This window comes from Monodon monoceros, unplaced genomic scaffold, assembly GCF_005190385.1.
Source record: "Monodon monoceros isolate NGI ecotype Baffin Bay Population unplaced genomic scaffold, NGI_Narwhal_1 Super_Scaffold_7, whole genome shotgun sequence".
In the NCBI taxonomy this organism is placed as follows: domain Eukaryota; kingdom Metazoa; phylum Chordata; class Mammalia; order Artiodactyla; family Monodontidae; genus Monodon; species Monodon monoceros.
This window is the reverse complement of record NW_021703784.1, coordinates 65,432,673-65,459,293: the sequence shown is the minus strand read 5'-3', so window position 1 is coordinate 65,459,293 and position 26,621 is coordinate 65,432,673. Positions and strand designations below refer to the sequence as shown.

General features: G+C 36.5%; 1 protein-coding gene across 3 annotated transcripts in view; it reads left to right on the top strand.

The window, feature by feature from the left end:
• The window catches only part of BTBD10 (BTB domain containing 10), a 70,320-nt gene that overhangs the window by 42,310 nt on the left and 1,389 nt on the right, over positions 1–26,621 (top strand). For all 3 annotated transcript variants that reach the window (XM_029209155.1, XM_029209153.1, XM_029209156.1), the window contains 6 exons: positions 3,960–4,156; positions 6,188–6,473; positions 9,102–9,204; positions 10,709–10,829; positions 20,759–20,956; positions 23,478–23,588. In XM_029209155.1, the coding sequence (XP_029064988.1) occupies positions 4,003–4,156; positions 6,188–6,473; positions 9,102–9,204; positions 10,709–10,829; positions 20,759–20,956; positions 23,478–23,588 (973 nt within the window). In that variant the 5' untranslated portion in view covers positions 3,960–4,002. The remainder of the gene's footprint in view (positions 1–3,959; positions 4,157–6,187; positions 6,474–9,101; positions 9,205–10,708; positions 10,830–20,758; positions 20,957–23,477; positions 23,589–26,621) is intronic.

Below are 26,621 nucleotides of genomic sequence, written 5' to 3'. Positions count from 1 at the left end.
TTCAACCAGTCTTGCATTTTTGGTACAAAATCCTTTAGACCTTGGTGTATTGACATTTTTATATATTGCTGTATGGAAACTACTAAAATTTTGTTTAAAATATTTGCATCTATGTTCTGAGGGATGTAGGCTCTGGTAATGTCTTTCTCTGGTTTTGGTATCTGGGTAATGCTGGCCTCATAGAATGTTAGGAAATGTTATCTTTTCTTCAGTTTTCTAGAAGAGTTTGTGTAGGATTGGTGTTATTTCTATCTTAAATGCTTGGTAGAATTATCAGTGAAGCCATCTTGGCCTGGAGTTAGAGGGTAAGTTCTTAACTATAAATTCAAATTCTTTCATAGACATTCAGCTGTTCACTGTATTTGTTTCTTCTGGTGTGAGCTTTGGTAGTTTGGAATTTGTCCAGTTCTTCTGAATTGATGAATTTATTTGCATAAAGTTGTTTATAATATTTTATCTCTCTTTTAATACATGCAGACTTTGTAGTGAGGTCTACTCTCATGTCTGATATTGGAAATTTGTATCTCCTCAATTTTTTCCCCAGTTTGTCTGGAGATTTTATCAATTTTAATGATGCTTTCAAAGAACTAGCTTTTGTTTTTATTGATTTTTCCCTATTCTTTTTCTGTTTTCTATTATTTTGACTTCCACTCTGATCTTTATTAATTTTTTATAGTTTCTTTAGGTTTAATTTGCTCTTTGTCTAGTTTCTTAAGGCAGAAACTGAGGTGATTTTTTCTTTGACCTTCTTTTCTATCATAGGCATTTAAAGCTATAATTTGCTTCTTAACTACTGCTGTAATATCATGCCATTCCACAAATTTTGATACACTGGACTTGTTTCACTTCAGAATTTTCTCTTTTCCTTTCTGATTTCTTTTTTGCTTTCTGGGTTATTTTAAAAGATTTTATCTAATTTCCAATATTTGGGAATTTTCCAGGTATCTTTCTGTTATTGAATTTTAATTTAATTTCATTGTAACCAGAGAACATACTTTTTATGATTGAATTCTTTTAAATGTATTGAGACTTGTTTTATTGCACAGAATATGGTCTTTCTTGATAAATGTTCTGTGTGCATACCAAAAGAATGATTTTTCTGCTCTTGTTGGGTAAAATGTTCCATAAATGTCAGTTAGGTTAAGCTAGTTGATAGTGTTGTTCAAATGTTATTCATCTTTACTGATTTTCTGTCTGCTTGTTCTGTATTTGTATTTGTTTGTATCTGCGGCATGTGGGATCTTTCTGGACCAGGGCACGAACCCGTGTCCCCTGCATTGGCAGGCGGACTCTCAACCACTGCGCCACCAGGGAAGCCCTGTACCTTTATATTTAAAGTTTGATTCTTGTAGGCAGCATATAGTTGGGTCTGGTTTTTATATCCAGCAAGATGTTGGGGCTGGTGCATTCTTCATCTCCTTACCTGTTCTCAATTCATGTATCCCAAACTCTCTTAGATGCAACATGAAGCAGAGTTATCCCCTGTGAACTTACTTGCCCTCATTTTTGTTTGCACATATTATTTTCGCCCTTAGAGTGCTTTCCTGCTCTAAAATTATTTAACTATATAGAGTAGGATATAATTAGTCTTCCGTGACATCTGATTTTGAAGGTCTGATTCAGAGTACATTCCATTTGAGAATGAAAAGAAAGGACAGGAGTGTATTATGACACCTTTTGCATTGATTTAACATCTAAACAGTTTAGAAATGAAGCCAATATTTCAGCAGAATGCTTAGCAGCATTTAATCTTTGAGCTAGAGAGATGTCTAGTTGAAATCCTTTTTCAGTTAATCAGTCTGCTTGGCCCTTACCGAACATTTATCCTGCATTTGCCTTAGTTGTAGTTGTGTTTGTACCTTGTCTGTTAAATTATCAATTAGATTCATATTTAGAAAATGTGTTTATTAGCACATTTAAAACTTAGCATCTAGAATAATTTAAGGAGTTATTTTTCTAATATATAATCCTTATTCTATTATTGTGGATTCCTTTCTTTTTCCTACTTCAGGACACGAGCCAGAAATTCCATTGTTCCTACTCTGAAGGTTTTTAACCTGAAAGTAGGATCTTTTGATTTGTTCTATTTGAAGAAAAAAATTATGTTCCAAGGATGTGATCCTACTCTTATCTTTTTCACTAGAAGGAAGGTGGGAGTAGAGGGTTTTGTTTGTTTGTTTGTTTGTTTCTGTCTGTAGGTTTATGAGAGACAAATGACTGATACAAGCTGGTAGGTTGCCTTTATTTCCATAGAAGTCACTCTTCGGGTAGTTACAAAGTCAGCCTTTTGTCTTTTTAGTCTGTTATAGTGAGATGGCAGCGATTTTCATAATGAAAGAAACCACTAAAATAACAAAATGAAGTGTTATAGCTAATAAATCAGCAGAGGAGATGATCCTGGAACATTATCGGATTTAAAACTGAATCATCAAGATTAAATTTTTAACTGGTGTGGTTTTGGTGAAGGAGAGCAGGGTAACATCGCGGAGGGGGTACTGGAATGAACTGAAAGGATTAGGATACAGTGTTAATAGGGTATCCACTAAATTCTTTGTGACTCTGAGCAAGTCTTGTGATTTTGAACTTTATTATCTTCACCTGTTATAACTAAATAAACTAACATTTAATGGGTGATTCTATTGTACCAGGCACATTGCTGGTCAGCTTACTTATTATACTTCATTTAATCCTCATATTGAACTTAGAAAGTAAAAAGAATCTACAGCTTACAGATGAGGAAATGAAGGTTCCAAAATGTTAAGTAACATTCAACATGTTGAGCAATTAAGTCTTAATGGACAATTGATTCTAAGTCTTTATTACTCTAAAGCCATGAAGTTCTTTCTATTCCTGTTTCTTCTGTTTCTAAAAAGCACTTTAATATTTTTAAACTATGAAGCATGTGTTTTGTTTGCTAAGGTGGTAAATTTCCACCTGCCTTAGGTCAGGCTCTCTCATTTTTGTTCCTATCAGTTTTCCTACTTGCAGTGTATTCTGATTATTAAAATCTTATTTGTTAGTGCCTGATTCACCAGTGATTTACAGTGATGTCTTCTTCATGTGAGAACTTAAAGCATTTATTATCTATCACTCATTTATTAGTTATATATTTGAGATACATTTAGTCATTTTATATTTGAAATTTGGGATAGCTCTTGAATTGTTTACATTTCTGCATGTCCATGTATATAACTGCTACACTTAAATCATAAGCTCCCTGAGGGAGCTGCTTCTTTCTTGGCAGGTAGCACAGCATTGTGCACATAGCATATATAACTTAATAAATAATTGTGTGAATGAATGCTGTCAACTAGAATATTTTAATCATCATTCCCAGTTATTCACTTCTCATGGGCAAATTTATGTAGGATGTTTTCAAAATATTAAATTTTGTAACTTTACATAGTCAGTGCTGTTAGCTTTTTAGAAAAATGCTTTTTAAAATTTTTAAGAGGGTTCAATCAAAATCAAAAGAGCATGTAGACTTATTTTATTTGTCAGGGAGACCAGTTACTTTGCCCATACCTCAGAGTTCCAGAAGCTGGTGCTCTTTCCCTCCCTTTCCCCCTGACAATCAAGGAAATCAAAAGAACACTTGAGTAATATTTAAAAGATCTGGGTGGTCGCTGCCGCCGCCGCCGCCGCCGCCGCCGCTGCTGCTATTACTACTACCACTACCTCCTCTATTACTAACTAAAAAGTCAGTTAACCATTCTGGGCTTTGGCTTTCTCATCCTTAAAAGAAGACAGAGTTGGAGTATGTGATCTTTAAAGACATAGTGTTCCAGAATTTTTAAAACCTGCAAGTTTAAAGTAAATTAGGTTTCAGAATTGTAAAGTAACATTTGATTCTTGCATTTCAAAATATTAGTAGCTTTATGTTAATTGGGGTTTTTTGGGAAAGCATTTGTGATTTCATGTTCTACTTTTATGGTTAATTTTCTTTTCTAATTTATCAGTGCTCCCTCACGTGTTGCTAAAGGAGTTGTTGAGCACACCAAAATGAGTCTACATGGTGCTAGTGGGGGACATGAGAGATCAAGAGATAGACGAAGGTCAAGTGACCGATCTCGAGATTCATCTCACGAAAGAACAGAATCTCAGCTCACTCCTTGTATTAGAAATGTTACTTCTCCAACACGACAGCACCATGTTGGTATGTAAAATCAACTAAGCTTCCCAGTGGTTTTTAAAAGCATGCATTTACCTTTCTTTTTTTTTTTTGGCCATGTCTCGAGGCTTGCGGCATCTTAGTTTCCCGATTGATCCTGGCATTGAAAGTGTCAAGTCCTAATCACTGCACCACCAGGGAATTCCCAATGCATTTACCTTTTTAATGCAGTAATAACAATGATTTGTGCCTAATACTTCAGAGTAAAATTAACTTCTTACTTCTGTTCATTGCTTCTGTTTTAGCTTAGCTTGGTTCTTGCTGTGAAAAAACAGCTTACTAAATGAAACTTAAAAGTGAATTTCTTTTAATAGTCTGGGACAGTCTTATAAAAGAAATAATTTGAACAGCCTTTAAAACTGTAATATGTAGATTTAAAAATTTTTTTACGTGATTTTTATCTTGTGAGATATTGAGCAGTGGTTTATTTTAAAATAGTTTGTAGTGAATTATTGATAAGAATCCTTGTTAATCATATTAAAAAAGGAAGTGAAAGTAAGCATCGTAAGGTAATTTATCTTGATTTTTGACAATATTTTAGATTTAATAAAAAAAATAGAAGAGGAAAAGGAAGGTGTGAAGTGGTTTTTTGTTTTTCTTTTCTTGACAACTAGCTCAGGTCTTTTTCTTCCTTCCTACTTATTACTGTAAATGAATGCTATTACCCCAGGTAAATACATTGTGTGACTGTAAAACAGTAGTCTGAAGTGGAGGTACATAAACAATGTGAGCTTGCTGATTTTTATTTTCCACTCAGAAGTGGCAAATTAAATAATTTGACTTACTATTTGAGGTAGTTTCTGAAAACCTCGTATAAACCAAAATCATTTATATTAGGGTCTGATTATGTGGAGACGTTTTCAGTATCTAAGTAGGCCTTAAAAGTCAGACTAATACTGATAAGCTAAAAACCAACAAAAGTATAAATAAGAGTTGACAGTTTGTTATATGCAAAGTTTAGTATCTGGAAGGAGTTTAGGAGATAAATTATTTTATTACTTTAGCAAATTTTACTTTTGGGATGCTACCAGCCTTGTGGAAATAGGCAATAAAAGGGAGGTGTCAGGGTATCTCTGGAGATACAGCAAACCTAATTATATAACCAGTAAAGCTGTACAGAGTGTTCTAAGTAGCTTGAGTCATGGAGGAATTTGGCAAAAGCTGATGAAACTGATGAGATGGAGGCATATTTTTAGGTCACCTTTAAAGTTTAGTAATCTAGCCTCTAAAGGAAACTTATCACAAAATCTTAGTTTTAATGTCCCCTTTGTAGACTATTGGAACCGCTAAAGAAAATTTTCTGACTTTCAACAATGTTTCCTATTAAAATTATAGCTAATAATATGATCCTATAAAATTTTAGTAGTGCTTTATTCAAAAATGAGAACAAAGCAGTATGTCATAAGCTATTAAAACCACTTAATTTGCTAAGACATTAAAAGTCATTTAAAAACATAAATATACTTCTTAATGTCTGCAGTGAAATTTTTTTCTTCCTTTGGGACCTTCCTTTTGTGAGACAAAAGCTGGTTTGGGGATTTCCTTATTAACATAGTAAGAGTCCAAAGTTTGTACTTTGTGTTTTCAGAATAGTGTTAATACTTTCAGTGTTTAGGAGAGTTAAAATTGTTATTAATCTTTTACTAACTTTTAATGCTTATTTATGTGACTTCTGAGAATATTCCTCTCCTTGGGTTTCTATATATTTTTAAGTAGAGCAATAATATAAAATTTACCTTACTTTTGATCTTAGTCTGGGTCAACATTAGTCAGCTATACATCTTTTTAAAAAAGTCTACAAAATTCATTTTTTTAGAAAACAATTTGATGTTTTAGGTTTCATTCCTAGAAAATAAATGAACATATATGATCTGTGAAAATTTATTTGAAATCAAAAAAGCAGAAATGCAGTGATATAAAACAGCTTTTCTAAATCACAGTTTTTAAAAGATATATATAAATCTCAAATTTTTAAAAAGAAAATTTGCATAACTTTGTTTAACATCTATATTTCAGAACGTGAGAAAGATCACAGCTCCTCTCGTCCAAGCAGTCCTCGTCCTCAAAAAGCATCTCCAAGTGGTTCCAGTAGCAGTGCTGGGAACAGCAGCAGAAACAGTAGTCAGTCAAGTTCAGATGGTAGCTGTAAGACATCTGGGGAAATGGTGTTTGTGTATGAAAATGCAAAAGAAGGAGCTCGGAATGTAAGAACGTCAGAACGAGTGACACTAATAGTGGATAACACTAGATTTGTTGTAGACCCATCCATTTTTACTGCACAGCCAAATACAATGTTGGGCAGGTTTGTATTGCTGTTCTTTGTATTATTAATTATAAAGCACTTTAACATTGCTTTGGGGTTTTTTCATTTAAAGTTTTACAGTAATTCTCTGGTGGAATACAGTGTTCCTGCTGAGCTTTTGAGGTTAAATAATTTGCTGAAGTTAATCCGGCTAGAAAGTGGTAGAGCCAGATCTTGAACTTGTTTTTATTTCAAATAATCTTTGCTATACCAGTAGAAATAGCAAATATATTAGTTAAATGAAGACAGGACACTAAAAGATCTCTATAGGTTGAAAGCATAGATTGTATTTAACAAGGTGAATTTAACAGTGATAATGCTTCCTTCACTTAGGGCTCCCAAATTCAACCTCCAAATACAGCAGGTATTAGCATTTCATTAGCTGAAAAGTTAGCATGAGTTATCAATTTGATGTAGATACTTAAAAAAGAAATAATATTAACAAGTAGTTAGTAGAATGAAGGAGAGATAATTGTCTCTTAATCTGTACTAGTCTGGAGTAATAGATTAATATAAAGTTTTTAGTTATGGGAACCACAATCTAGAACTGATATAGACAATATGGACTCGTTATGGGAACTTCTGTCTAAGAATATAGACTTGATTTTTCAAAGTGTTGAAAACTAGGATCAGGGCTTCCTGGTGGCGCAGTGGTTGAGGGTCCGCTTGCCGATGCAGGGGACATGGGTTTGTGCCCTGGTCTGGGAAGATCCCACATGCCGCGGAGCGGCTGGGCCCGTGAGCCATGGCCGCTGAGCCTGTGCATCTGGAGCCTGTGCTCTGCAACGGGAGAGGCCACAACAGTGAGAGGCCCGCGTACCGCAAAAAAAAAAAACAAACAAACAAAAACCCTAGGATCAAACACCTTTTAATTGTAAAATTAGTGCCTTTTTTCCATTCATTCTAATATAAAATGAAGGAGACACATAAATGAAATGGAAGTTTACATGAGGTAAGAAAAAAAAAAACCTTGTGTTTTTTGCTAGGTTGTATATGTAACTATTTGGCATACATCTGTGTGTGTGTGATTTGTAAGTATCTCTGAATACCGAATAAATGCCAGCATGTGACACTGTTTACATTTTGAGTAGACAAATATTTCCTTTTAACATTGGCACTAGACTTTACATCTGTACGAAAAAAAAATACTTGAACTCTATAGGCTTTTATGTATTATTAGAAGCATAAGGAAGATTGTCGATCAGAGCTCCTAAGAGTATGACTCAACACTGATAATACTTTATATTTTTACCTAAACTGTAAAGGAACACAGTTAAAAGGTAGAAGTAGATATTTGAAATTCTTCTTCAACTGATAGGCTACATTTTTCTTCAAACAAAACAAATGCAAAAGAATTTTTGTGTGTTTGTGATCCATATTGATCTGAAAAGTATAGCTTTCCCCTTTTGTAAAAATTTCAAGTATTTGAGAAAATTGCATGACATTTGATTCCTGAAAGACTCTCTTCTTCTTTTTTTCCCAAATCAGTGAAGCCTTCTTTTCATGTCAGTTGACGAAAGCATATCTTTGGGGATGAAAAGTAATATTCATGGGAACTGTAAAAAACAGTTGGCATTCTTTTGGAAACTTTGAAATGAAAAAGCTTTGTTGTTTATAGGTTTCTGTGTTATAACAAAAGAGGGAACTATTTTAATTGGGAAATTGTTGAATAGAAAACTTAGATCAGCCATATTTACTTTAGGAATGGTGGCATCATTGAATTCAGAGGTTCAAATTCCTTTAATCACAATTTTAAAATTTTCTTGGGAGTTATGCATTCAGCTTTTCATTTTGAAGGACCTGTTTTGCAAATTGCCTCTTTTCTAAATAGTTACTGTTAAAGGGCCAACAACATGACTTGAAAAAATATAAATTCATTTGTATTTTCTTTTTGTAAAAATTAAGAGCTTGTTATTTATTTAGAATTTTCATTCTCTTCTTAACTTGGTCATTTCTCCCTACCCCAGCATTTGATTGCTTGTTTTTCAGTTCTGGAATGCAAGTATAAGAATTTTGTGCAAAATTTGTTACATTTATAGTTAAGATTGTGAAAAGTAACCTAATCTGCATACCCTTATTTTACTTTTTTCTAGTTTAGATTACTATATGTGCTTCTTTATAGAATAACTTTGCATTGAAGACAGTAGTTTTAAGGAAAAGGCACAGATAGCATAGTTTTCCCACCCTCCCTCTCCCCTCCCCTCCCCCCCTCCCCTCTCCTCTCCTCCTCCCCCTCCCCTCTTTCCCCCCTCTCCCTCCGTCCCTCCCTTCCTTCCTTTCTTTCTTTTTCTGGTTAAAATTAGTATAAGAATTTCTCCTAGATTGATGGGTTTTTTTCATCCTCTGAGGTGAAGGGACTGGAAAGTTTTTTAGCTTCTGAATTTTATTAATTTATTTTGTTTTCTTATAGGGAATCTTTACTACTGTTTCCTCACACAAAAACATATTTTAATATTCCTTCATTTATTACATTTGCCTGAATAAACTTCTGATAAACATTCTTGAACTAATTTAATGACATAATTTAATGCTTAAATTATAATTCCTTTTTACTTTTGTACATGAAGACAATTTTCCCTTTTGAAGGAATATCTTAGTGATATATTTCTCAATTATTTGCTACCATAGGATGTTTGGATCTGGCAGAGAACATAACTTTACACGTCCCAATGAGAAGGGAGAGTATGAGGTGGCAGAGGGGATTGGCTCTACTGTGTTTCGAGCTATTCTGGTGAGTGCTCTTTCTTATGTGTATTGATTGAATCAATTGACCCCTTCTTGTTAGATACTTGGATTGGAAGCAGAGTTCTATTTGGATATCTCTATGGAAGTATCCAGGACATTTAAAAAAAAATACAATTTATCTTTTTTTGCTGTGTAAATATAATATGATATAAATAAATTAATTTTATAACCTTCATAAAGATAAGATAGGGGATAATTCATCTCTCAGGTCTGCACAGGCAATTCTTTCAAGAGTTTAGTGGTAACATTTCTATAGTCACATTACTCCACCCTCTTAATTCTATTAAATACAGAAAGTTGATAATTTTTTACTACCAGAGAATAAATGTGGCTACTGGAATTCTAATATTTTATTGCATATAACTAACAATGGACACTTACGAACATTTAAAAGTCATCTCTAAAATGTATTTCTTACCATCTTTGTTTTAAAACTTAAAAAAAAATTTTTAACTTTTTATTTTGAGGAATATTTGAATTAGTACTACAAGTCCCTATTATAATTTTAAATCAGTGATAAAGGTTTGATTTACAGTGTGTGACAGTTTATGCCACACTCTGAAAATATGGTTTCCTTAAATAGTTTTGTGGGAAGAGGAGAGGGAGGATCCTGAGGTACAAGACAGGAAAAGTAGTTGATAATGATCAGTACTAACAAGTACTTTGAAAAGTACCAGAAGATGTCTTGCTTCCATTCATGTAGCAACTTCAGAAATAATGTTGCTGTGGCTCTGAACCTCAAGAAGCTTGAGGCAGAGCCTTTTCAGGCTTGAGCCTGAAAAAGCTTGAGCCTTTTCAGCTTCCCATACTTCCATTTGACCCCCAATGGAGTTGATAAGTTTACTCCATGACTCAGCTATGCAGTAACTTATCTGTAGTTCTCGGCCAGCCCCTAACAGCATTTTAAGTAGATTTTGGAAATAATTACTATTAATGTTTGTAATAATGTGGGCAACACCAAAGAACAGTATTTGGAAGAAGAATATCTAATTGTGTGTTCTGTTTGCATATATTTGAATACTTGGATATGATTTTGAAGTTCTTTACTAAAAACCTTAAATTTTGCTCAATTCTCTAGGTAATATTTAAGGTAACTTAAAATATATCATTTAACTTCCTTAACAAATTTTTAAAAAATGCATGGTAGTTATGTAGACAAATAATTTGTAAGGGGGAGAATACATATACATTAGCATGATATAGTAGAGAGAAGAGATGCATAATTAATGAGACCTGGGTGCTAATCTTACCTCTGCTGTTAAATAATTTTATAATAACTGGGTGAGTCAGTGAACCCATTTGGACATAAATTTTTCTTGTTGGTAAAATGAAAAAGTGGTTAGGTGAACGGAGGTCCCACCTAACTTTAAAATTCCACAATTCCTCAGAGTACCACGATTTTTGAAAATTCTACCAGCCCAACCTTAATAATAAGTTTTGCCTACCTCGTGCACTAGATGTTTTATGCATTCTTTACTTTTTTTTTTCAGGATTACTATAAAACAGGAATAATCCGCTGTCCTGATGGCATATCTATTCCTGAACTGAGAGAAGCTTGCGACTATCTTTGTATCTCTTTTGAATATAGTACTATTAAATGTAGAGATCTCAGTAAGTATGATGTTTTGTGTGTGAGTGTTTGTAGAGTTAAAATATATTGGAATGAAATGCCTGAAATAATGCTGTTTACCTAGACTTCAAGTATTTGTTTAATTGAATTCTAGAACACTAATACCATGAAGATTATTTGTGAAAGTCCACAGAAATCTTTGTAAGCTCTTGGTGTAATTTTCCAAAACTTTCTTTCACCTTTAATAATTTTTTTGTTTATAGACTCTCCCAGATTTCCTCTTCAACTGTTTCCTCTATCATTTGTTGCCAGTCTTCATCTCCCAGCTTGGGAGCCCTGGCTTTGGCCAAGTGGTATTTTGCCTTCACTCCTCAGATCACATCAACCAAAAATTTATAATTTTTTTGTACTTGCCATGTAATATAACATCCTAAGCCACTTTGAAAGATATAAATAATTCTCAAAAAGAGTATTTGTCATTAAAGATTTTAGATTGAATACCAAGTACCTAGCCCTCATTTATACAAAGGGTTAAATGACTTTATCCAAGAACTTCAAACATAGTCTCAGAGCAGGGTCTAGACCTTTGGAAATCTTAACTCTGTGATTGATATTTTCCTGTCACTCCCTTCCTTAGCACCCCTCCCTTTTACTGTTACATCATGCCTAAGAAAAAAGGTGATTATACACAGAAAAGTCAAAATGTATATGAGAATTATCAAATGTTGACTTGTATATTAAGTGGTTGGAAAAGTTCGGAAGAAGCAGATGTCACTGTGGGCTAGTGGGATTGGGGAAGAGTTCAGAGAAGACAGGTAGTAAAGAGTGAATAGGAGTGATTTAGCAAGAATGGAGTAGGAAGGTTACTCATTTGGGGATTACAGATGTAAGTGATAGACTTTGGAAATAACCTAGTTGGTGCAGAGACTATATTGGGACTGGAAGGGGATGGGAATAAATAGGGGGGCCAGATTATGGAAGGTCTTTAAACTAATATTCTTACATTTTATCCTATATAATGTGGGAAGCCATTTTAAAAGTTTGCTACCTGTGATTATAGATATATGTTAGTCCCAGATATATGGTTATCTTTACTTCATTACCTAAACTCAACACTAGTTTAGCAGAGTGGGGTCATACCTTCTCAACATTGATGTGTTAGAAATTGTGAATGGGAAATTTTATTTAAATTTGTAAGGCAACTACTATATATTTAAATGTAGCGAACCTTCATGCTTAATTATGATTTAACTTCTTGAAAATGAGTGGCCTTATTAGGTCTGTTCCTAAGTACCATTTTCTTTTTGCGAGACATTTAAAGTCTCCATAGGGACAAAGGATTGGATGGTCCACCTTTGAGTCCATTTCTATATAAATGATATTTAAAAGTTTAAAGTCAAGTAGCTGGACAGCTGAAGCGTACAGCTGTAAACTTGAACAAAGTGTTCACATCTTAAAAAATGTTCTTTTGAAATCATGAGCATTAATTATTCTAATTTATAATTCTTTGACTTAAAGTTTTGTGTTTTTTTATTCATGGGACCATTTTATTTTAACTTTATATGATTAAATGTTGAATTTTGGTGACTGTCAGATAAAAAAACACAAGAATTCCTTATAGATGAATGGATTTTAGTTCTGTAATCCTTTGGACATAGTTTACCTTGTCATCACTGTTAAGTATCATTTATTTGTTATGGAATTAAAGGTAAGAATATTTATGTGTAATAGAAAGAAAATATGTGTAATATGGTTTTTCTAAACTTTTGGCCTTTAATACTTGTGTTTCTAGATTACTTGTAATATGTATTACTGGAAATTTAGAGATTCTCATAGACTTTATTGCAACAAAGCTATATAGAATTTGAAGAGATAGAAATGGTCTTGTAAAATATAAAAGGATACTGTAGGTGTAGACTTGAGTCCAAAAATGAATTTTTTCCTGCAAATATGTGCCTTTACTGAATATTGTAATGGCACTTTACACCAAAATGTCTTTTTGTCTCTTACTTAAAATTACAAAAGTACTAAATGTATATTGAATAGAGCATCCTGGATTTCTTGGGCAAGTTACTTAAAACCTTGTTTCTTAGTTGCCTCATCTTTAAAATGAGAGACAGTAATATTACTTACTTCACAAGGTTGTTGTGAAGATTATTAAATGGATAGTGCTTGACACATAGTGTTAAATAAGGGTTTGCTTTAAAAAAGTAGCAAAATTAGGAAATAAAGATAAAGTAAAATAAAAAATATTAAAGGATCATATTGTACATTGCTATTTTATATTTCCACATGAAAATATATTGTGAATAACTGCATTAGAAAATATGCTTTAATAACAACTTGTTTAATGGTTTACATAGTTATCACTCATTTTCTGCATTTTTATCGAATACTCACTTTATACTAAATATTAGGTATGTAAAAAGCAACAAGAAAAGACAAGACCCCTGTCCTTATCATGCTTGCAGTATAGTGGGAAAAACAGATAAGTAAATTATATTGTGTTAGAGGAAGAATAGGGTACTAAATGAGCATGTAGGAGCTGTACCTAACTTCGGTGTGCGGGCTTGAGGAAGCTTTCTGGAGGAGAGGGAAGAGGAAGCGTGTTTCAGGCAGAAGGAATGCTATGTTTAGTGGCAAGAAGATTAGTACAGTGAGGAAATGACTTGTTAATCTTCTGTCATAGAGCTTACCATATAGTGAAGGAACTTTGGTTGGTAGCTCCCCAACTAGGCTATAATTTCTTCACTGTCTATATTCTTTTACCAGGTAAGCACTGTAATCCAGAAGAGGTTTTGAGAACCAGGGCTGGACTCACAAATGAAGGCCTGGGGCTAAGAGAAATGAAAATATAGTGTCCAGGGTGAAAGTGGTATGGAAAATGAAATTTAAAGTTTGCAAAAGGACCAGTTCAGAAGGCCCAGGAAGAAAGGCACCATCCACGTGGGAGATAGTGGGATTGTAAACAAATATCAAAAAACTGAAGTTACATTTAGTTTGAGAAGGGAGATAAGAGGCAGAGACTACGTTTGGAGTCACAGAAATATAGAGACACTGAAACGACAGAGACACTTCTATGTTTTCTCTCTGTCTCCTCTCTTTCCTCCCCCCTCTCCCTCTCTCTCTCTTTCTCTCTCTCTCTCTCCCTCCCCCCCGCCCCCCCCTTTCTCTCCCCCACCCCAGTCTTGCTCTATTTTTCAGTTTATAGCATTAAATCCGTTTGAATTTGAGGACAGGGACTATACCTTTTCAACTTTATGTCCGTAGTGCCAGGCACATAGTAAGGATTCAATAAACATTTGTTGAAAGAATAAACTCTTTTTATCCCTTCATGCATTGTTTAGGACACTGTTCCACTTACTGTCATCTTCTCTAGTATCATTAGTCTTTCCCTCTTTGTATAGAGTAATCCTCAGGCTCAAACATACTCAAATCTGACCTGTGTCTATTGTAGACATTCAAAAAACTATATCATTTGAAAACTTTTGAGCTTTTCATTGATTCTTTGAAGTTAACTTTTTGTAAGAATTAACAGGTTTATTATACTGACTCCTGCTCCAACTGCTATGTCTTTCCATTTATTCACTTTTCTTTTTTGTCTTCTTCTGCAATGGTCTTATTAAGTTTATTTGGTATTTTGTATTTTTGTTACTGTTGTGTGTAGAATATGTTCAGATTTTCTAACTGCTAACAAATGAGAAAATTATTGAATTTTGTATATTTGTGTTTAGCCACCTAACCAAACTCTGTTTTATTTCTAATAGTTTTTCAGTTGTTTCTTTTATATTCTTGGTAGATAATTGACCCTGTTGTAAGTAAAAGTTTTTATATCTTTTTGTCTTACTGAATTGACTATAATATTTTGAACAATATTAAATTTAGTGGTAATTCTGGTACCCTTGTCTTTAAAGGCATTTCCTTTAGGTTTCACTGTTAAGTCACTCTTTCTTCAAGACTTTGGCTCTTCGACATCCATCTTTTAGGTCTTCTGCTTTTTTTCCTCTCACTTGCTCCCTGATCCTTCATACGTTGAATGTGGTCCTTCCCAACTGTTCTGTCTTCAGCTACCTTCTCTCTCACAGAATCTATACAATTAATCTAAGTGATGCCATTCATCACTGTGGCTTCAGATATTACATATACACCATAGATTTCCAGCTGTTTTTTTTTTTAATGTATTATTTATTTTTGGCTGCATTGGGTCTTTGTTGCTGCACACGGGCTTTCTCTAGTTGTGGCAAGAAGGGGCTACTCTTTGTTGCGGTGCGTGGGCTTCTCGTTGCAGCTGGCTTCTCTTGTTGCGGAGCATGGGCTCTAGGCGCCCGGGCTTCAGTAGTTGTGGCTCGTGGGCTCTAGAGCGCAGGCTCAGTAGCTGTGGCGCACGGGCTTAGTTGCTCTGCGGTGTGTGGGATCTTCCCAGACCAGGGCTCGAACCTGTGTCCCCTGCATTGGTAGGCAGATTCTTTTTTTTTTTTGTGGTACGCGGGCCTCTCACTGCTGCGGCCTCTCCCGTTGCGGAGCACAGGCTCCGGACGCGCAGGCTCAGCGGCCATGGCTCACGGGCCCAGTCGCTCCACGGCACGCGGGATCTTCCCGGACCGGGGCACGAACCCGTGTCCCCTGCATCGGCAGGCGGAATCTCAACCACTGCACCACCAGGGAAGCCCAGTAGGCAGATTCTTAACCACTGTGCCACCAGGGAAGTCCCTCCAGCTATTTATCTCTAATTCCTACCTACCAGTTACGTATTTCTAGTTTACTATTTAACTTGTATAATTTTTTTCCTTCTTAATCAGGCTTTTAATGAGTTCCATGCATATAGTACATATAGTGATGAACAAGACAGACATTGTCCCTGCATTTATGGAGTTTACAGTCTAGTGGGGAAGACAGGCATTCAACAAGTAATGAAAAGCTGTGAAAATTCAGTGAAGAAATGAGATGCTGTGACAGGTGTATGGTAAAGGGGCTATGGAGGATGATTATCTGAGTCAGTGACATTAAAGCTGAGACCTAGGGCTTCCCTGGTGGCACAGTGGTTGAGAGTCGGCCTGCCGATGCAGGGGACACGGGTTCGTGACCCGGTCCGGGAAGATCCCGCGTGCCGCGGAGCGGCTGGGCCCGTGAGCCATGGCCGCTGAACCTGTGCGTCCGGAGCCTGTGCTCCGCAACGGGAGAGGCCACAACAGTGAGAGGCCCGCGTACCGCAAAAAAAAAAAAAAAAAAAAAAAAAGCTGAGACCTAAGGGAATGGAAAAGAGAGTGAGAAGCTCTCCAGGCAGCAGAAATGGTATTTGCAGAGGCTCTCAAGTTGGAAGGAATATGACATGCTTAAGGCACTGAGAGAAGGGAAACATGGCTACAGTGGAGGAGGTGGAGCGTGAGTGGTGAGATATAAGGCCAGAGAAGTAGGGAGAAAACAAAATTTATTAACTAAATAAATGTTTATTAACTGTACATTCTCTACCAAGCCCTGTGCTAAGTTCTGGGGATGCAGCAGGAACAAACCAGGCAAAACTTCCTGTTCTAATGGAACTTACACTCTTTTGGGGGAGACAGACAATAGACAAGGTAAACAAGTAACATATGAACAAATAACATGGTATGTTAGATAGTGATATGTGCTGAGGAGGGAGAAAAAAGTAAGGAAGGGTCAAAGAGTAATATGAGAGGCTTTCATTGCAGAGGAAAATTGAAGTAAATTCCAAACAGAGGTTAACAGTGAGAGCAAATGTTGAAGCAGTTTGCCTGGTATGTTTGAGAGCAGCAGAGGCTAGTATAGTTGGAGTGGAGTGAGTGAGGGTGTCAGTAGTAGGAGATGAGGTCCAGGGGAGCGAGGTCGTGTAGGGCCTTTATCTTTTGGCTTTTACTCTGAGTGAGATAAGCCATTGGAGGGTTTTGAACAGAGAAGTGATATGATCTGTAAGGCTGCCATGTTTTACCATTTCATGGACTCACTGTTCGCACAGAATTCAATGTAGACTCATGCAGTGCTGTATTCCTGATCTGACGTATGCTTTAAAGAATCACTGTTGGCTATTGGGTTGGAAATGGACTGGAAGGGGAATTAAGATACACACAAAGAGGTAATTAGGAAGCTATTATCATAATTCAAATAAGAGATGATGGTGGCTTAAATCAGGGTGGAAACAGTGAGAAGTGATCAGATTCTGGATATATTGGATGGTAGAGTTGTAAGCATTTGCTTGCTGATTGAATATGAGGTGGGAAAGAGAGAAAAGGACTTTACCTGGAAGTGTGGAGTTGCCATTAATTGAGATGGGGGGAGACTTCATGGGGAGCAGAAATTTAAAAGCTTGATTTTGGACATGTTAAATTTGAAATACCTATTAGACCTTCAAGTAGAAATGCTGAGTAGGGCATTGGGTATACATGTCTAAAGAGAGAAGTGTGGGCTGTTTATATGCGGGAGTCATCACTATATGGATAGTATTTAAAGGACTGTGCACACTGATCTGGAACCTCCTTTTACACATAACAGGCTTAAAGGACCAAGTTGAGGATTTGGGACTTTTATTCTAAGGATAGTACAAGCCATAAAAGATTTAAACTAGAGACACCTATTTAGATTTTTTGGCTGCGGTGGGGGAGATGAATTACACAGGGGCAGAGGAAACTGATGGGTTCTACAGTAGTTTGGGTTAGAGTTACTGATGACGTGGACTGCAGGGGGCAGGGGTGCAGTGGGGCTGGACTGTGTTTTGGTTGTAACAGTTGTTCTGTCACAGACCATTCCAAACTTGGTAGCATAAAGTGTGATTATTCTTATTTTGTGGGCCAAGAATTCAGACAGGGTACAACAGAGATAGCTTATGTCTGCTTCACAATGTCTGCGGCCTCATCTTGTGAAGAATTGAAAGGATGAGGTGACTGAAAAGGCTGAAGGCTTCTTCACTCACATGTCTGCACCTGAAGTGGGACAACTCAAAGGCTGGGTTCAGTGAAGACTGTCAGAGTAGCTCCACGTGACCTCTTCATGCGGCTTGGGCTTCTCCAGGCCTGGAGACTGGGTTCAGAGAGGAAGCATCTGTAGAGCAAGCATTCCCAAGACCAAGGCAGAACCACAAGTCATTTTCCCCTCACCTCTGCTGTGCTCCCCTGGTTACAAGCAAGTCAGTACAACCAGCCTAAATTGAAGGAGAGAGGAATTGGACTTCTCTTGCTGGGAGGAGATACCAAAGTCACATTGCAGAAGAGCATGTGGCATAAGAGATTTTAGCTGTCTTTGGAAAATAGCATCTTCCAGAGAGGAAATGACACAATTCAAGATGTATTTAAGAGGTGGACTTGTTAGGTCTTGGGGAATGATTGAATTAAGAGATGAAAAAGGAATCAAATATTCATTCATTTATTCTACAAATATTTAAGAGCCTGTTATATGATTAGCACTCTTCTGTGATGATTCTGAGAACTTGAGTGGATGGTGGTGCCATTTACTGATTTCGAAAACACTGCAGAGAGATAGAGACAGAAATGATTAAGTTCAATTTGGAGTATATTGAGTTTGAGGTGCCCGTGAGGGGGCATCCGAGTGGAGATTTCCAGGAGGCAGTTGAATATAATGCATCTAGAATACAGAAGGCAGAATTAGTAGAATAAATTTGAGAATTGTCAGCATAAGGTGAGAGAAAAAAAACCTTAGAACTTCCCTGAGAAATAACAATACTTAATGACAGGCTGGAGGAGAAAAAGTTGACAAAGGTGACTGAAGAAGAACAGCCAGAGAGGAGAAAGAAAACCAGGGACGGTGGTATCAGACCTTAGGGATGAGAGTATTTTAAGGAGGGAGTGGTCCCTGTAAGGCATTCCATCAAGAGGTCAGATAGGATCATGATTAAAAGTTGTTGATTGTCAGGCAGAAGACCTAGATATACATTTCTTCAAAGAAGACATACAGATGGCCAATGGGCACATGAAACGATGCTGGTCATTGCTAATTATTAGAGAAATGCAGATCAAAACTAGAGGTACCACCTCACACCTGTCAGAATGGCCATCATTAAAAAGTCTACAGATAACAAATCCTGGAGAGGGTGTGGAGAAAAGGGAACCCTCTTACACTGTTGGTGAGAATGTAAATTGGTGCAGTCACTATGGAAAACAGTATGGAGGTTCCTCAAAAAAAAAATAGAGTTGCCATATGATCCAGCAATCCCACTCCTGCGCATATGCCCAGACAAAACTAATTTGAAAAGTTACATGCACCCCTATTTCATAGCAGCACTATTTACAATAGCCAAGACATGGAAACTACCTAAATGTTGTCTATCAACAGATGAATGGACAAAGAAGATGTGGTGTGCGTGTGTGTATGTATGTGTGCGCGCACGCACACACATACACACACACACACACACACACACACACACACACACACTGGAATGTTACTCAGCCATAAAAAAGAATGAAATAATGCCATTTGCAGCGATATGGATGGACCTAGAGATTATCATAGTAAGTGAAGTAAGTCAGAAAGAGAAAGACTAATACTGTATGATATCACTTATTTGTGGAATCTAAAATATGATACAAATGAATATATCTACAAAACAGAAACAGACTCACAGACATAGAGAACAGACTTGTGATTGCCAAGGGAGAAGGGCATGGGGGAGGGAAGGATTGGGAGTTTGGGACTAGCAGATACAAACTATTATATATAGAATGGATAAACAAAAAGGTCCTACTGTATAACACAGGGAACTATATTCAATATCCTGTGATAAACTATAATGGAAAAGAATATGAAAAAGAATATATGTATAACTGAATCACTGCAGAAATTAACAACATTGTAAATCAACTATACTTCAGTAAAAGTTTTTTAAAAAGATGTTCATTGTCTTGAACAATCTAGAGGTCATTTGGAGACTATGTCAAGGGCTCTTTTGAGTAGTGAGTGTGGAAGTCAGATTGGAATTGGTTCAGAAGTTAGGGGAAGAGAATGTGTTTATATATATATAGGAGTTTGACTATAAAGGGAATTTAAAAAATCATAATGGAAGTAGCCAGCCTAGAGAGAGACATGGCTAAATCATAATATTATAATTATTTAATCATGTATTATATTAATAGTTATTATATAATTAGACAACATGTTGTAGGGGGAAAAAAAGCTCTAATTTGGGAGACTACAGATTTGAGTTTTAGTGTCTTCTCTTACCCTCCCAGTAGTTCCTGTGATGGTAGAGCCTTAGATAAGAGATAGGACATTGCCATTGAAATAGGAATAAAATAAAAATGATTAGGTCAGTGCAGGTGAGTTTGTGACTATGTATTTGGAAACTTAAAGTTGTTCATTATGGCTGTACTTAAGAAGGATCAAGTGAAGTGTATCTTTCATTCCTCTCAATTCTAGGGTCACATAAGCAATGTAATTCCTGTACCGTGCTATATTTTGCTTGACCTTTTACCATCCTTATCCCAAAGCCAGTTGACCCTTTTCATCTCACTCCTCTTCCTACGCAGTAATATCAGTGTTGTTTGTAAATAATTTTCTGAGAAAGAAAATGTGGGAGATGGAATATGGGGGCTATTTTATTTCGTATGGATAATCTGAAAAAATATCCTTAGGATATACTTTAAGATATAACTGCATACATTGATGGAAGACAAAATTATGTAGTAAAAAATACCCTGGAGGGTAGACGTAATTCTGATTGTGCAAATTAGTTTTGTAACCTTAGGCAGATTGCTTCATGATGTGTAAAATGAAGGGGCTTGTGTTGGATGGCTTTAATTGGCCCTTCTTGCTGTAAGATTCTACAGTTCCATAAGAACTCTTCCTGGGCAAAGTTTTGTTGACTAAAGAATAACCACTATATTGTCTACAGGATCCCGAAGTAGATGCTGAACTACTCTGCTGTTTTGTTTGTTTGTTGTTTTTGCTCTTCTTTTACTTATCAGTCACCCCCAAAATGAAGATATTTTTGTGGCTTTTATTTCAGGTGCCCTAATGCATGAGTTATCAAATGATGGTGCTCGTAGGCAGTTCGAATTTTACCTGGAAGAAATGATTCTGCCTCTCATGGTAGCTAGTGCCCAGAGTGGGGAACGTGAATGCCACATAGTGGTGCTTACAGACGATGATGTGGTTGATTGGGATGAAGAGTATCCACCACAGATGGGAGAAGAATATTCACAAAGTAAGTCCTGTGGCATATTTTCTCTCTCAAATCGCCACAAATTTTCTCTTTATCTTTTACAATATTGATCAAAGGACAGTTTTTATAAAGAAAGTATGTTGAACTCTTACTTATACCAGGAGTTGGCAAACTACAGACTGTGGGCCAAATCCAGCCTTTTGCCTGTTTTTATAAACAAAGTTATATGTATTGTCTGTGGCTGCTTATTCGCTACAATGGCAGAGTGGAGTAGTTGGAATGAAGACCGCATGGCTAGCAAAGCCCAAAGTGTTTACTATCTGGCCCTTTACAGAAAAAGTGTACCCGCCCATGTCATGCACAGAAATGGTTTGCTTTTTGTTGAGTATCTGGATCTTAATGATTTTTTTCTTTGCATTTAGAAGCATCCAAGAGAAGTAGATCCTGGAATAGTAGATAATAAAAAAATAAGTGTTTTTTTTTTTAGATGAATTACTATGTGTATATAAAATGAGAAGCTTCAACTCAGTGATTGCAAAGATGACTTTAAGTTCTAAGACATTCCTTTTTTAATGTCATAAGTGTTCCTGGAGGGTACAGTGACCCTTCTGAAAAGGTTTGCGGAACTTTAGGTATTTCTGACCAAAACGGCACATCTTGGGCAGCAGTGACTAACTTTTTTCTTACTGCGCTTCCAACCTTTTTCTGATTAGAACCTTTTGATTTTTTTTTTTTTCTGTTAGAAAATTTATTTCATATTGGTTTGGTTTTGTTTTCATGGTGAACCCAATCTAGTATTTTTGAACAGCTTCATAGATTGAGAAAAAGAGTTAAAAGAATGATTCGAGGAGCTAGGTAAAATAGCCCAACATCTTGTTCTGTCCTCCAGTCTGTGTTGACTCGGTAAGGATTAGGGTTTAAGTAAAAAGTACAGGATTATAGAAAGTATGGAGCCCTTTAAGCTCTGATTTTTCCATTTTACTTACCCTTCTCTAAAAATAAAGCAGACTAAGTGGTATTCTTTTTTAATTCTAAAGATTTTCATTAGATTACGTTATCGTAGCGCTTTTCAGAATTTACATTGAGACATTTCCTTTGCATGATACACTTGAACGACTATTCTGACTCTTCTGTGGACAGTTAGAATAATAAAATGTTACTATTTCCTCATTCCTAGGCTCTTTGCTGACAATGGTTTTCTATAATATGTGGAATAAAAAGTTGAACAAAGCACAGGAAAAATAAAAGGTTACCAAAAATCAGAAGAAATACACTAAATCATTTTCTTTGTAGAAAAAGGAATGAACAAACTTTTACTTTTCAAAAAGTTTGACTCCGAGAGAGTAGAGCCAGCTGTAGAGCACAGAAATGATATTATAGTGATACAGGAATAATAATAGACCTGGGCTTTTCCTTTTTAGTTATTGAGCTTTTCATTTCAATGTTTTTTGGTTTGTTTTTTGTTTCTTACCTTAAACATTGAAGCTTAAAAGGACTGGAAACATTTTTACTCAATTTGTCTATAAATATGTTTCATTTTGTGCCAAGATGTTCCAACGTAAAGAAGATACATTTGAGTAGACAGAGATAAGATAGTCTCTTCAGCCTGATTTTCCTAAATGTGACATTATAACACCACCCATTCTGAGATGTCAAAAAATCTTTATCTTAAAATAATATCAGTAGTCTTAAGGATGTAGTAATAATCACAAATTTACTCCATGAGTAGCTTCTGTATACGTTTTTTCCTTTTATTGGCTCTTAAACCAGCATGTTTGGTTTGTGAGTGTGTTTTTCTTTTTTTGAAAAAACCTTTGCAGTTCACCTTTTAAGGGAGATAACTCCACCTGAAAGAGAGAAGGCGAGGAAGGTCCATCAGTCTAACTCCCTGAAGTGCCCAGCACATTTGGAAGACTCAACATGTTGTCAGTGGAATGTCTGTCCTTTGCAAAGCCAGTTTGCTCTAAACAGACTAACCTAGGCAGAACATGCTCGAATCTGCCATTTTTAACATCAGTATTAAATGGGACTGTTCGCCTGAATGGAAAACAGTTTGTGGGGTGGGCCTTTGTTTTGGGGGAGTTATTAATAGTTGCTCAATCCATGAAATGCAAGATGTATCCATTTTGTACTTTCTGACAAGGCAGTTTTTTCCCCTCCAGATGAGGCCTTGTAGGCATCAGAGCAAAGTCCTTTACTTTGCCTGTTGATAATCATGTGCTATTGATACCTTTTTTTTGGTTCTCTTTATTTGAAGAAATTGGGGCAGACCCCATTCCAGTAAGTTTGTATATGATATATCTTTCAGAAGGAGATTCTTCCTATGGATTGGGTTATCTGATTGGTTATTAAAGCTTTTCTTGTTTCAACTTATGTAGACATTTGCTTATGTATTAACTGTACTGAATTGTCCTGTCATGTTGGCTAGTCATCCTTTGGCATCACTGCATCCATTATTTGGGCTTTTAGGGTTGTCAGGCCCCTTTGATGATCAAGATAAACTTGAGTCATCTCCAAGTACTTTGATTTTAATAAGAAAATATTTTTGTCTCTTTGTTTCCAGTTATTTATAGCACAAAATTATATAGATTTTTCAAGTACATTGAAAACAGAGATGTGGCCAAATCAGTTTTGAAGGAGAGGGGTCTTAAGAAGATTAGATTGGGAATAGAAGGTAAGACATTTTCACTATTTTCTATTAATTTTCTTTTGAAAAAAGCAAGGTTAAACAACTGGATCCCATTGAGAATATAGTTTGAATATTTAAAAATTCAGACAAATGATTACTGAATGCTCATGCAGTAGACATATAAATAACAAAAATCAGTTTTCTTTTTCTGAGATGATAAATAGAAGCCCATTAGAAATTATTATTCATTCCATAAGATCCCTAGCAATATAGAGATATGAATTTGTCTTTTCTGCCGTTGCCTGACTTAATGCATTTTTGACTAAGCCCATGTAGTGTGTTTGGCACGCATGCGTGTATATTCCCGTAAGACTGACAGGACTCTTTGCCTAGTAGTGATCGTGATCAAAGCTCAACAGAATTAAAATCCAGTACTTCCTGAAAATTCATGTAAAAACAGTGCTAGTAGCTTTCTAGTGTCTTAAAGTATAATAGCTTATTTTCAAATTAAATTGAATTGCAAATGTACTTCATCTGACTTAAATGCATACTTTTTAGATTGCTTTTTACTTTATGATTTAAATGAATTTTTGTCAGATGCTTCTTTTATTTTAAAGTGTCCTTACTAAAAACAAAATATCTTCTTTGGCATACCATGGTAAAGGGTAAAGACTGCTTGTGTTCAGAGCCTATGATTTAATAGCTGTATGACCTTGGCCAAGGCACTTTACTTCTCTTTGCCTTCGTTTCCTCATCTAAAATGGGAGCATTAATAAGTACTTTATAGGGTTATTGTGAGGACAGAATGAATTAAAATAGGGCCTAGCACATAGTAATTTCTGTGTTTGTGATGGTGATAACGAAGATTGTGGTGTTCAAATCAATGACCAGATAAGCTTCTGGAGATCGCTGTAATGGGCTGCTGAGACATAGGGAAGAATGACCAGAAACAGGGTCTTTGTGGGAAGGGGAGGAAACTTTGGGCTTAAAAAAGAGGACACATTAGCTTCACCAGTATGTCCCCTCTTCTGTGATTTTGCAAACGATGGGATTTAGCTGTTTCCTTTCAGAGCTAAAGAGAAGGTAACTGGAGGGAGCTACTTTAGATGAGTGGGCAGGGGAGCAGTTATTTGATCTGAAGCCTGATGACAAGTGGGTTGGAACTAGATTGTAAAAAATAAAGCCTTATATACTGTGCTGAGGAGGATGGACCTTCCTCTTTAAGCATGAGGGCGTCATTGGTAGTTTTAAAGCAAGGATGTAATATGATTACACTTGTGTTAGAGTGGCGATTCTGTGTGGAGGGCAGAGTGGAATACACTGAGATGGGAATTTTAAAGACTTTTAATAGTCCAAAAGCAATCAAGGACAAGGGAATAATAGAGGGTAGAAACCTTTCTGATCTCTACTGCTGCCCTTCAGCTGGTAATTGAGTGGAAGTATGAAACAAAGAAGACATTCTACAGAAGGTCCTTAGAAGGTATTTAGTCCTTGCCCCTGTTCCCCCTCACCTCAACCACATACACACGCCACACGTGGCTAAATATACTAGCTACCTACGATGCCTACATAACATCCTCCTATGCAAGAATCCTTAATTGAGTCCCTACTATGTGAGGCCTTTGTATTTTTTTCTGATTCTAACTATGGTCTATCTATGGCCTATGGGCCAAATCCAGCCCATTACCTGTTTTTTATAAATCAAGTTTTATTGGAACATAGACATGCTCATTAATTTATGTATTGTCTGTGGCTGATTTCACTTTACAACGGCATAGTTGAGTGGGTGTGATAGAGACCATATGGCCTACAAGCCTGAGATAGGTTACCGTCTGGCCCTTTACAGAAAATGTTCGCCAGTACTTGGTCTAAACTAGCAATTCATGCTTGTGGGAAGGAGAGAAGGAACTTTTGATAGCATCTAAGGAAAGTATGTCTTCAGAGAAATTGCCTTACTAGTAAATGACTGAAATTTTTCCAAAACCAGGATGGTTGTTACCAGTTGTTACTCTTCAGTGATTATCATCTAAGATGAGGAAGATATAATTAATTAGGGAAAGCTGTGTTGACTGAAAAAAATGCACAACCTAAATGTTCAGAATTATGTTTTATTCGGTGGCCTTACTGAGGACTATAGCCTGTGATACAGCCTCTCAGACACCTCTGAGAAACTGTTCCAAAGAGGTAAGGGAGGAGCCAGGATATATAGGAGTTTTTGCTGGGGGAAAAAAAAATCAGAAGATTACTGCTCATCACAAAAAACAGACATCTCAAGTTAATGATTTTAGCGCCTCTCTATGTTTGGGGAGATGCAGGAGTCTAGGCTTGTTGCAATTATTCCTTTGATACGCATCTTAACTGTCTAGGGCCAGTATCCTGTTTTTCTCCATCCTGAATTCCCCTCAGGAGCATCCTTGGGTGCGGGTGGCTGCAGTGGCTGATGGCTTGATGGCCGCAACATCCTTGTTTACTGACATGGCAAGCAACGTTTTTTTTTGTCCACAGCTGCTTTGGCCATTGGCAATTTGTCCATTGCCAATCTAAATGAACTGCCTGGTTGTTGAGAGTAGTAACATTTAAATGATATAGGGGTTAAAATATTGGCTTTGCTGACCTAGGTGCAGAAGTACCTGGAATTAGTGAAGCTGGAGAGTTCTAAGGCTCCTTGTCACTTAACAGTAAAAAGGAAAGAAAAACCCAGAAAAATATGAAGATGAGATTTACGTTTAAAGAAAGTAGAAGGCTATGGGGACTTCCCTGGTGGCACAGTGGTTGAGAGTCCACCTGCCGATGCAGGGGACACGGGTTCGTGTCCCGGTCCGGGAAGATCCCACATGCCGCGGAGCGGCCGGGCCCGTGAGCCATGGCCGCTGAGCCTGCGTGTCCGGAGCCTGTGCTCCGCAACGGGAGAGGCCACAACAGTGAGAAGCCCATGTACCACACACACACACACACACACAAAAGTAGAAGGCTAATACTGCAGTAAGTTGCAGGCCTTGAGGCCAGATAATCCTGCGAAGGGAAGGGTTCGGGGATATTAAGGATATACAACTAGAGCCCATGGTGCACTAGATTACA